The 15,538-nt window shown below is 35.3% G+C and overlaps 1 protein-coding gene across 1 annotated transcript in view; it reads right to left on the bottom strand.

The window, feature by feature from the left end:
- agmo (alkylglycerol monooxygenase) overlaps positions 1–15,538 on the bottom strand; it is a 48,660-nt gene that overhangs the window by 30,504 nt on the left and 2,618 nt on the right. The window contains exons 2-3 of the mRNA XM_026934556.3: positions 11,137–11,267; positions 9,760–9,911 (exon numbers count right to left, since the gene is read on the bottom strand). Coding sequence (XP_026790357.3) covers positions 9,760–9,911; positions 11,137–11,267 — 283 coding nt within the window. The remainder of the gene's footprint in view (positions 1–9,759; positions 9,912–11,136; positions 11,268–15,538) is intronic.

The raw sequence follows: 15,538 nt of genomic DNA, 5'->3' as shown, positions 1-15,538 counted from the left end.
AGTTAACCCAGATTTGGTATAAAGAAAAGCTAAAGAAGTAACATTAGCTGAGCTAACTACTTAGCTGCCAACATTAGTGCAGTGCAGTATGTAAATAGCTTAGCTAATGTTGCTAAATATGTCAGTTGTGTTATGTTTGTGCAAAGTTTTTTTGGGCTGAACTGTTTAGCACACACTGCTATTTTACCCAGGTGCAAACAGCACCATTCCTGTGAGGCTGTAATGGGGTTGACTCAGCATTGCCGTTCCCTTAATTGCACTTAATTTAAGGCTTATGTAACATGTGCCCTTGAAGTTTTGATGTTAAAATCCAAAGGATCAAAGGTGAATACACTATGATGACAGCCACTGTATCTGTTAAATCTTGTTATTGTGACCCTTGAAAGAGTCAGATTACAGAACAGGAGAAAACTTCTGTCATTTCCTACACGCTATTACTAGAAACCTATAATAAACTCATCCAAACTGTTCCAGTATGATTCTCTTCTCTTCAGTCTGAGAATTACAGATCATCACCGTGAATCCTGTATTAAGAGTCAGACACTGTAGGCAAAAGACTAAGCTTATTATTATTACTTTCAGAAAATTATTATTTGCTCAGAAAATTATTTGTACACCAAAGTTTGTACACTTACTTTCTTTATCTACTCGGTGAGCTTTAAATAATAAGTTAAAAGCATGTTTTCTTGTGCTTTATCACATTTTATCTTTTTTTATCACTTTTATCTCATTTACAGTACTGTCAAACTCAACAGGTGCATTCAACATAACGCAGGCTTGCACACACTGCCGTCTAGCATTGTACAATCAATTTTTTTTCGTCTTGCATATGTTCTCTATTTATCATAATGCATACGTTTATCATAATGATAATCTCTCAGGAGCAAGGAAGTAGCAGTTTTTAGAGCCAGGCTTTTAATGAAAAATATTTGAGTGTAATAACTATTTAGGTCTAATTACTTTATATTCACATTAAATTATTTATTAGGGTTTTTATAAGTGCAAGTTTAACTATACCAAGTACAGCTTGTCTCTATTATTTTAAACTGAATTGAATAGAATATAATAGACTAATAGAATTGGTGGCTGTATGTGTCTTGGAAGAAGCTGCTATCATACCTCCCAGACTGTATGATAGGGCGAAAACTATCTAGATTTTAGACTTTTTTTTCCCAGTGAGCTTAAAGTGTACTTCCACGTGCACTTTCAAGCTAATATGTAGTTAACACTCAGGTAAAGTACAGTCATTAACAAGCACATGTGACAGGTTTACTTACAAATATACATTTTGTCCCATTTTATTCCAAACAAAGTCTAGAACTAGTACACAGATAGTATACGAAGTAGCAAATGTACTCATGTCACAGTGCTGCTGAATTCTCGACCGTGATTGGTCAAAAGGTATTGATTATTTTTCTATAACAGTAGCTCTGACAATAGTTCTGGCTGTAATTCAAACTGTAGGTTCATATTAATGTACTAGTTCTAATACATTATTGTTTCTATAGTAACAGCTCAATCAACGGGATGTTCATTCACACTCCACATAATCTAAGCCTAATAATAAACAGATTAAAAAGCATGTTATTTACAAATAAAAAAGCATAACTATTGAAATTTTGCAGTTTTCTGTAAAAAGACATTTATTTAACATTTATGGAAGGAGTCTCCAGTGTCATTAAGTCAGTAAGCTTTCCACCATCGTTAAGTCTTCAGGACAGAGGCTATCTCAGTAACATGCCAAGCTGTGGTGTTTTTTTTTATTTTTTTTTTCTATTAACTTCATGAGAGACAAAAAGAGAGGGTGGTGAAGGAACAATTGTTTATAGCATTCCATGCCATGAAATGTGTCTATAAATGGATAAAAACAACATGTTGAGGAATAAAGAAAAATTGCAATTTTTGGCAAATTGTTGTGGTATAAGAGGAAAAACAACACTTCAGTGTGATAACGGGTAAGTCCAACACAGCACTCATAGTACACTTTAAAAATGTACTAAAGTATAGTACTGTTTTGTAGAAATGATAATAATAAATTCAGATAGACCAGTGAACATTCCTTCAAGTTTATTACTAGGATTCATGTCTGTAGAAGACCAACATTTAGGGTTTACAAACAAAGCCAAAACCTGCTATTTCCCCTACACCATTTGTTCTGTTTCGCATAAAGAACACCCGCTGTGAGATTTCAGTGAGAAACCACCAGCATGTCTGCCACAGCGCCACCCTACACAGCAGCGGTGCACTAAATGAGGCGCTTTGCTCCAGAGTGGCAAGAGACTGCATGCCACGTCACTCACACTGCCAATGGGCTGTGAAAGGCAAGCTGAAGAGGACAGGCTGAGTGCTAATAAGAAATGCCAACACAAACAGGCAGCTGGCCCAGCCAATCCCTCGCCTGTCACCGCAATACTTCACACTGTCTCCACTTACAAGGCGAACCCGCTGGACGTTGAGGACGGTTTTAAAGGTGTGATAAATTTCAAACTGCCAGCATACACACAATAAGGTAAAGGGCCTACCTACAGAGATTTGTGTTGTGAGATTATTTTAAGTAGTTTCACTTGGTACCCGGCAGGCTTCACGTGCACTACAGTGATATCCTGTGTCCCGGGCAGGAGCTGTCAGTGAAATCGCTGAAAGCTTGCTTATGACTAAAAATATGATTCTGAGAAGGACAGGGAGTTAGTTATCATGTGTCCTACACATACTTTAACCATGGAGTAGGATCAAGTATCTTTCAAATTTAATATTTTCCAAGCAATAACCTGAAAGGTGTGTTTAGATTTTCAACGATTTTTTTTCCACGTAGCTAGGCCAAATGAATATGAAATGAATAGCCATTGTCGTTTATATATATATATATATATATATATATATATATATATATATATATATATATATATATATATATTTTTTTTTTACAAGATTTTACAGGAACTGCAAAAATTACTCCAAAGTATCCATTATTATAAAGAACATGTTACATTTGTATACTAATAATTTACTTTCCTTAAAAAATCTCAAGCCTCATGATCACAAAATGTTCTTACTATCCTGCTATAGTCCCTTTTGTTAATATGTGAAATGGTAATAATTTTCATTTCTGCAGATGTAGGCCTCAAAATAATACTGAAAATTATTTCCCAATATTCTCTTTTCCCATATTATTTAGGGATCCAAGCATCAAAGTGCTGGAACATTATTGTTTATACCAGGATTCTTTTTCTTCTTTCTTTCACAAAATTTGTGTCAAATCACTCATCAGAGTCTGAATCTCCATAACTATCAAAGCATGTTGAGATTTGTAAACAATACGGCCAATACATGCCAATCAATTCTGGTAGAGCAGAGCTTAATTTCCTCAAACAGCTGTTTACGTCTGCAAAGCATGGTCATCCATAGAGAGCAAGGTTAAGTTCAAATAACTGTTTCCCTGGAACCATAAGTCCAATCAAGCTGAAATTTTCTGCATCTTTGTGCTAATCTCTAAGTGGATTTTTGATGATGATGAGCAAAGGGTGCTTGGACTCCGCAGATTGCCACTTACAGTTACATCTTCTCTCTGAAATATAAGTTATCTGGTAACATTAAAGCTTCTAATCAGCTTTCTGCAGCAATAAAGAAATAAAGAATTCTATATCGTATTACTTGTCCAGGCTATGAAGGAGATACTGAGGTAGTGATCTGGACAACATCAACAAGATCTCTGCATTTAAAAGTAACTGTGGAATCACATGCATATGACCAGCAGACTTATCTACAATGTCTACAGAGACTTACATAGACTGTGCTGGCCTAGGTTTCAGACACACACATACACACACACATATATATATATATATATATATATATATATATATATATATATATATATATACATATATATATACATGCACATACACACACACACATTCATGCAGAAGAGTGGCTGATTGTTGATATTATTTCAGTGTCCCAGAGGTATACCTTACTTGTCCAAAGCCCAGACTCTACATCCTGACCGGCTCAGTTCTTTTGTACGCCCTCCAACCTGAGCGCATGGGGACTTCCAGTGGCGGCAGAAGATTTATGAAGCCCCTGTCACCCAGGGTTAACCCCCGCCACCTTCTACCACGAGGATTCCTTCTGAAAACAATAACATCCAGACCTGCTGGCCTCCGGGACGCCCCACTGTGCCACTGACGTGATCTGTTTGTCCTAGTGATTGCTGCTGTCTGCAGTCGCTAACGGATCGCTGTCACCGCCATATCAGCTAGGGAAAATCTCCACACACTCAAAAGTACAGGGTGTTATCTTACGAGCAAGATTTTAATCAAACATTTCCTGCATTTGTAACAGAAAAATGCCTAGAAATAAATGACTTTGTTGAATGACAAGAAATAAGCCAAGAGGTAGGATTTGCACTCTTAGAAAAAGGAAACAACTAATCTCAATGATTTTATTTAATTAGTTTAAGATTAAGGGAGTTATTTAAGGTTTCTAGCTCCTAAAGCGGTTCTATTAAAAATCATTAAGATTTTTCCAAGAGAGAGAAACTAAGGAATCCTTAAGGGTACAGGTACTATATGGAACTTTTTTCTAAGATTGTTCCTTAAGGAACCGTAAGGTTCTATACAAGCCAAAACGTTATATTCTTCCTGTCACAGAACTTATTCCCAGGTAAACTAGTGAATAAAATTTTAAAAAATTCATTGACATGTTCTGTGTCTTGATTTGGACCGTCCAGCAGCCTGGGCACCCTAAACACATCTCTGACTGTTCAGCGATGAGATGCTGGTTAAAATTTGGACCTTTAAGTTTGGCCCACCAAATAAGTTCTGATTTGAAGTTCCATGACACAGTGGAAAAGAAAAGGACTAAAATGAACAGAATGACAGTTAAAGAGCAACAGCAGAGATCTATATTCCTGTTGTCACACTACATTAGTGTTAATGACCATTGGACATTGTGATGTAATCACTGTGGTTCAACCACAGAATGATGCTCTCTGATAGAGAACTTGCTGGCCAACAGAACATAGCCAAGAAACATTAATAAATTAAAAAAAAGCTTAAGCTCATATGTATGACAGTATAACCTAAAAGAAACAAAAAATGGTGGAGGGAAATTAAAAATATTGGTAAAAAATGGAAAGGTGGCCATTTTGTGACAGGAACATGAGGCATGTAAATGAAACACTTCAGAAAAAGGATTCTGTGTGAATTGGCCATAACCTACAACAATATTTTACGTGACTCTTGTAAACACACTCTGCTATTAAATGATAAATTGCCTTGCACATACTCTGTATGGCCAAAAGTATGTGGACCCCTGAGTACTGAACATTCCATTCCAAAACCATGAGCATTAATATTGAGTTGTTCCCCCTTTGCTGTTATAAAAGCTTCCACTCTTCTGGGAATGCTTTGCACTAGATTTTGGAGTGTGGCTGTGAGGATTTGTGCCACTCCAACCTTGGTAAACCATGTCTTTATGGCCCTCAATTTGTGCACAGGGCCATTGTCATGCTGGAACAGGTTTGGGCCTCTTAGTTCCAGTGAAAAGAAATCTTAATGCTACAGCATACAAAGATGTTCTAGACAACGGCATGCTTCCAACTTTGTGGCAACAGCTTGGGCAAGGTCCACATATGTATGTTATGGTCAGGTGTCCACAAACTTTTGGCCGTATAGTGTAAGATGAAAGTTGTTGACAGAGGTGAAAGCCAGATTACAGTGACATCACAGCTGCGTCTTAAGTCTAACGTGCTCTCACCACTTTTATTGGGCAGTATGCTGGTAAAGGAACATTACTTTTGTTTGAACTTGTTTAAAGACATGTTCCAAATGAGCAAATAATAAAGTTTCACATCATGGTTTTGTGAAATTTATTGGCGGTTTAACCTAGTCATGCTGTGGTGACAAGGCACGTATCCTAACACCCTGAACCTCTAACTTTGGTCCAAAGATTGCAAACTCACAACGCTCAAAATGAATGTAAACCTCTAGAAGATTTCAGTTGGTTCTGCAAATCCTCTACTGATGTCTCCACTAAATGTTATCTTCCAAAGAACAATTTTAAGTAAGCTTTGAAGAAGACTTAAGAATGTTGTCTGTGTAGAAACTGAATGTTTTTCACCCTAGTTTTTCCACTTTTATCTTTCTCTGATTTACTACAACATTTCATTCTGAAATTAAAGAGTCTACAATGGCTTTCCTTTTACTGCTGCTTGTGGACAGGTCACTGTGCCGAGGTCTCCAGAGAACTTTCTGGAAATAGAAGCAGGCAGAAAGCAGATCTGGTCCGTGTCAGGCCGCATAAGAGAGAGAACAAACAGAACCAGCATGGCTCTGATCAAGTCATACTTAACTCCATTTGAATTCTTCCTGACCCAATCCAGAGTAAATGCCATACAGTTTGGGGCCCTGAGACCTTCTGACAACATTTTTACATTTGTCCAAATTCTGACATTAGAATAAGAAAAAAAAAAAAAAGGAAAAGCACCAAATCAACCCTGAAATGCAACAAAGCATTGACAAGATTCCAGGCAGAGCTATAAACCTTGTTTGTCTTGCGTGTTGCTCAAGGCTAGCATGCAACCAGAGGCAGTGTGTGGTCAGACCAGAGAGTGTGTATGGGCCAGACAGACATGCAGCTGCAGTGGTGTATGACTCAGAACTGCTCCAAAAGAAGACGACAAGGAAAGCACCAATAACCAGAACATTTGGAATATACACTGAGAGCAGTTGGAAAATCATGTAACAGATGGAAAATAATGCAGATGACTTATTGACTTGTCAGATATTCCAAAGCTACAAATAGAAAATGCAATAAACATACTGACATTTTGACTGATCATAAATTTTTACATTAAAATCGTTTATACCGAAGCACAGTTGAATTCTTGATTCCGATTAGTCAGATGGTGTTGATTAATTTTCTATAGCAGCAGAATTAATGCACTCATTCTAATATGTTATCTTTTCTATAGTAATAACTTACACAGGGACTTGTATAGTAGATGCAGTACATAAAAAATGTGTGTAATCATTGAAATTTTGAAGTTTTTTATGAGGAGATGTTTATTTAGCATTTTTTGGAAAGTGTGTCCTGTTTCAGTGCTTTGTAGTCTGAGGTGAACTTTTCAGACTCTGAAAAGTCTTCAGAAGTTTTTGCAGTTTCTCAGTAACATGACTTTGTTTTATTGACTTCACAATTAAGCAAAAGTGTGCCTAGTGAGGAAACGACTGTTTACAGCTTCTATAAATTAAGTGACAACAAGAGCTAACGTTTCACAAAATTAAATATACGTATAAATTGAAAAATGTATATGTCATGCCTTCATTAATAAAAGTTGTAATCTTTGGCAACTTGCTGTGGTACATAGGAAAACAGTTTGGTATGGGCTGTTATTGGAAAACAGTCAACTTTGTCTGACCATAATCACATCATTGATTATTTCTCTATTACATCACACCTTTTTTATTACTTACATCAAAAAAAAAAAAAAAATATATATATATATATATATATATATATATATATATATATATATATATATATATATATATATACATAGTAATGAATTTGCACCTGTTTTGGTGTTTATCATTAAGAACTGATTATCAGAAAGGTTATATGACAAACTGTAATTCTAAACTAATGCTCATATTACAGTAATGTCTTCTCAATACTGATGGCATCAGAAAAGAGAGGGTTTCACTTAAAAGCACTTCCTCCTTTCTTTTCCATTTCCAAACAAATAAGGGCCACTTTTAAGTATTTTACATGAAGGGGGGAAAAATGAAATTCCCATTAAAATAAATAAAAAAGTCTTCATATTTCACAATGGCACTAATTGGGGTCTGCGTGGTTTTATGATAGTCATATTTCTGCCTTTTGTCTGTTGCTTTGCTCAAAATAAAGATTTATTGCCTGCATGTGCAAAAAGAATAGGATTTTAGATAAATATTCCCATGCTCCAGTGGAGGCTAAATTGAGTATGAAAACCAGTTTGAAGCCATTTGTGTCAAAGTCAGAAAATGGCAGCGCTACACTCATAGGATTAGATTTTAGCAAACCTGGCATACCCTTGTGTCTATTGAATTGGCAGCTTAAAATAACACTCCAATAAAGACCATTCACAAAAAAAAATGCTCCCTTTTCCTGAATATAAATTAAATTAGTGTAATGTTTTTCTTAATAAGAAAGCATTCGGGTAATAAGTGGAGTTTATCATGCACTTCATCATATACAGTAACCTCCCATCTGCATCTGCATTATTGTGAACATGTGGCTTTAATGCACTTACACTATAGTCTATAGTCTATAAATAATCCCATGCACAGATATTAAACAGATAAAAGGCAGAGGCCACAACCTTTATGTCTTTAGTGGAAGTTATGTCCAACCCTGTGATATTCAGGAACGATGATGGAAAAGGAAAGCTAGACAAATAATTTCCTTCAACTTCAAAAAATGTACAAATTGGAGACAGGAGACCGCTGATATAAATGACATTTCCTACTTCACCAACAGGCACTCTGGACAATGGAAAACATAACATGACAACCACAAGCACCTCATCACTCCACTCCATCTCAGTGACGTCTGGAGAGACATGATTTTAATAATGTACTGGTGTGCTATTAAAATTAAATCTGAACTAGCCTAAATTGAGGTTACATAAACATGCACTTAACCTTCTCAAGAAAGACCAGTGACCCCTATTAGCTATACCAGTAAGAAATGAGGTCGGTAAACTCGCCTCTGACATAACGGTGATATTTCTCTTTAACAGAAATGTTGTAATGGGCAGCAGGATTGGCTCAGGAATGCAGCTGCCTGCCTGTTTTGAAGGCGACTCAAAGGAGTGTTTTCCGCTTAAACATACCGTTGAGCCTAGATCACATACACTTAAAGGAAATGTTCACCAACCATCTAAGTGGTAAAAATAGATCTATATATGAGTTTTGAAGTGACGGATTTATAGACAATGGTTTGAATGAATTTGTAACAGCTAACACCTAATATCCTTAGCATTCCTTAACATTCCTGAAGTCATTTCCTGGACTTCAAGTTCCTCAAATTGTTCTCTAGTAGGACATTGGAATTTTTTTTGTGTTAATTTCAACATTATTTAAATTATTTATTAGTTTGCTTGAGAATGAAATATTTCACATTACACATTCATTCCTGTGAATAATGTTCTTTTATGTCATTGTGTAAAGGGACGATCAGAAAAGGATCATATACTGTAAATATAAATGTGAATATTGGGTTGGACTCTCCTTTATCATCCTTTTATCCTATAAGTCTATACGACATAAATACTTCAAGTACATTTTGTAGTAATATTTGCAGATATATCTTTTACATATTTTTAGGACTAACTTTAAGCACATTTTCAGTATAACACCAGTTCAGCCTGTCTAAAATCACTGTTGGCTTGCTGCAAATTTGACATAAGTAGAGACTGGGAGAACTTTATATATGATATTTGGGCTCCCTATTATAATAATTACATATGCATTTAAGCAAAGTGGCCGATTTGAATTGTACTCATAAATTAGTCTAGGATTTGACTATGTGTTCTATTATGAGCTTGTATAGAGTTCAATAAAATATCAGACATTTTCAGCATGCTTAAAATTACAAGAAAGAAAAAAGATTGTTCAGAGTTTGCAGTACTGGAAGCCAAATATATTAATCTGTGGGAAAATTTATTTAAATCTTGCAATTATTAAAGTATGTATGGCCATTAGTTGCATGACATACCATGGCTGCATCGATGAACCCAGTAGTATCCAAAGTCCACACCTAGGAATGCTAGCCACCATGTCCAAGCTGAGTCCCAGGGTAACTCCAACATGTGGAAGTTGTTCCAAACATATATGTAACTGGAAACCTCCAGACTTCTCACAAAGAGGCTGAGATCAACAGAATATGAATTTAATACAAAGATTAGTTTGTGAAGAAGTTTCAACTTTTATACTGCTCACAATAAAATACAGCCATGACATACAGTGTTGTTACTGTGCTTCAGAACTGTGGAACTCAACACCACTGTGCATTAAGCAGTCAAGCTCAGTACATTCTTTTAAAAGAGAAAACATATTGTCATTTAATTGAAAATACTTCCTCTGATCTGATAGTTTCATTTTATTTTTATTTCAGTATTTTAAAATTCCTAAAATTACATTATTCTTATATTTTAAATAAAAAAATAATGCAATTAAATGTTTTCTGCATAAAATAAAATCTACTATAAAAAGCAGTAAATAGCAGTAAACTAAACAATGTCATTATTTGGTGTGACTTTGCCTTTAAAAATGCATCGGCAGGGACATTTTATGCAGGAAACTGGTTGCTAAGTTTTTCTGAGCATCTAAGAGAATCTGATGGAGTTTTTCTGGAGACTTGCTTCTGTTATTGTAGGTAAAACCTGACGGCCAGCATTCTTTTTTTTTTTTTTTTTTTTTGTGGTCTACTTCATAATATGTTATTTTCTTTATACTGTAACAGTTTTTTGTTGAAAAAGTGATGTTTCGGAATCTAAAAAAAGTTTTTACTGACCCAAAAATACATAAAATATACATCTTAGACAAAATCTGGGTGCCTAAGACTTATGCACAGTACTGTATTTGATTTTATTCTATATTTCTTTACTAACTGCCTTATACTTTATTTTTATACTTATATTTTTACATTACTTTCTATTGTATTTTTAATCATTACATTTAATCAATCATTTATCACATTTTAATCTCCTTTGTATGTCCTTACGCTTATTTTTGTTTATATATTTTCACCTCATTTTTAAAAAATTCTATCCTGGGTATTCTGTTACATTACTTTCATCATTTAATTTGACTAGTCGATTGTACAGCGCTTTGAGCTACCACATGAAGGAAACATGATCTATAAATAAAGTCTATTATAAAGTCTATTATTATTATTATTATTATTATTATTATTATCATCATCATCATCATTCAACAACCTCACTACCTTTTTTGATGATTTTTTACCATTAAATAGTAAAAACACACACTTTGGCACAAAGCTACATCAAGCGTAAAGTAATACAGAGAACAAAGTAAAGCTAAAGTGATGTGGCGTATAAGTAAAGGTAAAGCAATGTGAGTAACTCACTCAGGCAGTCGCGACATCATGCCTGCTGACAGAGATGTGGTCCCATCATTAATTTTGATGAGAAGGTCTCCAGTCTTCAGCCAACCCAGCAATACCTCCAAGAAGATCATTCCAACAAAGAATGGAGTGGCCTACGTGACACAAACACCAGGAATTGTCATTTTATGTTTTAACATCTTAATTGATGTTAGTCTACCAATATCTTCTTATGTCGAACTTACAGCAAGCCAACAGTAAATGTATACAGCCTGGAATAGTTTGAAAATGTGGGTAAAGGTACTCCTAAAATCAAAATATTAGTGCAAAATGTATTTAGAGCATTTCTATCTTACAGGTTTACAGGGTCATTATAAAGGATATAAAGGACAGGCTGACCCAATATTCATGTTTCATATTTATATAAAACCTTCCTGCCTTTGAATTTCATAATTGCAAGCAGTATACACAGGAAAGAATGACAATAATTCATACATCAGTGCACTTTTTATTTTTTATTTTTAGCTCATTATCTCCCAGTTTAGTCATTGCCAATTCCCGGCCACTGGCTAGTTTTCCTCTGTTGCACAACAGCTATTAATCTGGGAAGTACTAACACATGTTTCCTCTGAGCACTGCATCTTTTCATGCTACTGTTCATTCAATCTCACAATGCCTTGAAACATTAACTTACTTTTACTTTCTACATACTTATTTATGTGGTAAATTTTTCTTTCTAAATTATGTACAAGTTAGTCATACAACAATGAAAGTATCTACCTGTAAAGTGAGCTAAAATTAATAAAAGGCTACACATAGAAAATACACTAATTTTCCACCAAATGATAAATGGAACAATGAGAAACTCAGCTAAATAGGGAACGCTAAATGTTGCTACCTTATTTGGTACCTTAGGGAAGGATGATAGATGGTATAGCTGCTGGTCGGAGTTGCCAAAAAATTGTGTACAGTTAATAGAATTATTTATATTATTATACTATTACTATAAAACTATTACTGCTATTGTTTAATATTGACACTAAATGTCACTTCATAGTTTCCATTGTATTTAAATTGTTGAAAGCATTCATTTTCAACTGAAATATTATGTCTACAACAATTTAGATGATGGACTTAATATTCCACTTCCATGTGGACTTCATGCAAGAGCAACGTCCACAGTTTCATAGCAAAAAAACTGAGGCATCTCACTTTAACTTTAACTCCACACTGTGAAAGGAATTGTCCAAGGTGTGCTTAAGTCCCTCAATAATTCTAAAGTCTGAATACCAGTGTGCAAAATTTCAGTATAGACCCTACACCACACACACTTACCTGTAAATACAGTCCTTACTCACTAAACCCTAATATTGACTCAATTAATAGTGTGTTATGGTTACTTTCCTGTCTGTGAGTAATAAAGTAATGATAATGATAAGTAGTTTGTCAGAACTGTTTTTGTTCTTACGTAACTGTTGACATACAACCAGTAGAGAAGTGCCAATTTGAAAGTGAGTATTGGAATTGGGGCCAATACTGGCTTGGAATGATATTGGAGTGGATTTTATATATTTTCCAAGCCGTCATCATACCTCTGATGTTTTACATAACCAAGAGGATGTCAGTACTGGGTATTTGTCAATGTCCAGAGCTCTGATATCAGTATCATATCCAAAGAGGGATTTCTGGTCCCTAAAAAACTTTCCTAGGCAGTGGATTTAGACTTTTGAGGCCTAGTATCATTTAAAAAACAAAAGCAGTGAGTACTCATTTCTATGGAACAGTCCCTGTATCTGAAATGACACACTATTTCTTATTCTCTGCAGGAATGCAACAAAAAGATAGCACAAGTGGGACATTTTTTTTTTTACCACATTCATTAACATCAATATACAGCATTTATTCATTCATCCTTAGTAACAGCCTGGTCAGGATCGTGGTGGTTTAAATTAGGCTACTTGTTTATTAAACAAAAATAATAACTGCATAAACACGATTAAAAAACATTCCCGCACATTCCTCTGGTTAACAAATTATGAACTCGAATAGTGTAGAATTCACACACCATGTTGACAGTGATGGCATTTCTACATCCAATTTTGTGTTAGGGCATACAAAAAATTAAAAATACTAAAAAAAATAAATAAATAAACAAGCAAGGAAATTGGAAAAAAAAACGCTCTGGTTTAGGCCACACCCACTTCACATTAAAATCCAGATACAGATAGAGGCAGTGGCATTGTGTAATAATTCCCTACAATCTACAAGTGCATTGTGGGTATTTTACTTTCCCTAGGCTTCATTTAACCTGCTGTGCATTGTGGGATTTTAGTGCACTTGACATTCTACACTATACTTTAAAACATGATTATAAAATAGTAAAACTACCTAATGAGTTTAATGAATATAATAAACATAGTGCTGTGTTTCTGGACATAAAGTGTGTTTAATAAATTGTTTGCCATTTCTGGAACCAGCTGTCAGCATAGTTAACACGTTCCAAATCTTTCTTCATAATGCTGTTAGGTGAGCAAACTGGCTCAGCGTGTCAGGTCCCTCTTCATGTTGTGGAATGTGAGACATATGCACACACACACACACACACACACGCCATGAGGTACAGCAGATACAGCCTATACTGTTCTTACTGTTTTCTTATGGTGAGTGTGTGTGTCCATGTTTAAGTCTCTTCATGATGACCAATTTTCCCTATAATCATAGCAATATGTGAGAGTTTTGGAATATTTGTCTTATGAATTCTGCAACTTTCATTTAAAAAAAAGAAAGCGCCTTTTTTGGTTACTGAGTTTAAGATTAGGTTCATGTGTACATGAATGGAAATACCCCACAAAGATAGAATTACAAGCGTGTGGCTGTATGTGTGTATAGGAACACTCCAGGGCAGGATATACCACTCGGGACCCCCAACATTACATGCAGCCCCACATCTGGCTGTGGACTGTAAGTCAGCACTGCACAACCTGCAACAGAGATCTGTCTGTATCAATCTGAACTTCAGTATAAGCAGGATTTTCACTTATTAATGCTATATTATATTGCATTGTTACAGCCAAAGTTTTATATTGACCCAAAATGTCAGTATAAAAAAGTAAGCAGTTTTGACTTTAACTGTTTGAGATACATTTCTGCATTTCATAGTTTTTTGTACTCATAAAAAGTGGTGGTGTGATAGTTTCTTTTATTCAGCACTTTTCTTCAGGCAGTAACACATTCTGGGCTTGTGAAAATTGTTGAGGGAATCTTAATGGTTTTATAGAACGCTTTGTCTGTGGATGCCGATCTTGTCAGGAAAATTACATTTGCGACGCAGATGTCAGGGATTTTAACCTTCCTATCTGCTTTGGGGTCAGTTTTTTACTATGAAAGTACAAATATCAAAGGATTTCATTTGAGATCTGATCACATTGCCCATCAAAATGGGTTTTATAATAGCAGGACGTTTCATATTATTTCATATATTCTGACTGTCACATGTGGGTAAAATGATATACAACGATAACTGACGTATTTGTTTTTTCCCTTTCTGTCTTATAAAAGCCAATCCATGCACACACGTGAACATACAGACACATGCAGACAGGCATTAAAATAAAGTAGCTGAACAACAGTGAGAAAAGTTAATCACTGCGTTTTTGTGGCAACATTACAACAATTCAGATCCCTGCTGTGTGGTTAATTGTCCGTTTATATAGGTCTCTTGAAAGATTAACCTTTCTACCTCAAATTATAAACATGTGTTGACTTGGTTACAGCCAAACCCGAAACACACCCACAATTAAAATGTGAGGGGGCTTTAAATGTGAGAAAGTACACAAGTTTGCATTTGCTGTGCCATCAGGCGAACTTCTAATGTACAATAAACAGTTCCAGACAGGAGAAGTCTTAAATGTCTGAAAACAAAATGAATTTGTTTCAGATTACAATTTAAAAATGGCTAAAAATGGTTAGAGTATGCAAAGCAACTGCGGTAGACCTCAGATAAATTTTGGACTGCAGGGAGAATCCTTTGCTCGTGTTCTGAAGCTCAGAAATGGTTTCATTTCAAACCCCATACTCACTCTGCCCAGATGTGGTGTCATGATTTACAACTAGTCCATGCAGCCAGCAATTACGGCAGAGATACAGATTCATTTCAAGCATTTTCTACTGTCAAAGATACGGTTGACTCTGCTGTTGGATTTTTTATTTTAATTGTATGCTGCTCCAAAACTGAAAGGAAAAATAGAAGGTCAGTTTTCCTGCTGTTAGCATTTATTCATGCTGATGAAGTCCTCTGTAATTGCAGGTAGATTAAAAGTAGTGATGAAAATAGACAAGTCAGTTCTGCTATGTGAGCAGAATCCTAATCAGCACTCACACTTCACCCTGATCCCTATCTTTAGATAGTAAGGTTTCTTTTATCACT

Source organism: Pangasianodon hypophthalmus, chromosome 14, assembly GCF_027358585.1.
Source record: "Pangasianodon hypophthalmus isolate fPanHyp1 chromosome 14, fPanHyp1.pri, whole genome shotgun sequence".
Lineage (NCBI taxonomy): Eukaryota > Metazoa > Chordata > Actinopteri > Siluriformes > Pangasiidae > Pangasianodon > Pangasianodon hypophthalmus.
The sequence above is the reverse complement of the archived record's forward strand: the minus strand, read 5'-3'. Positions and strand labels throughout refer to the sequence as shown.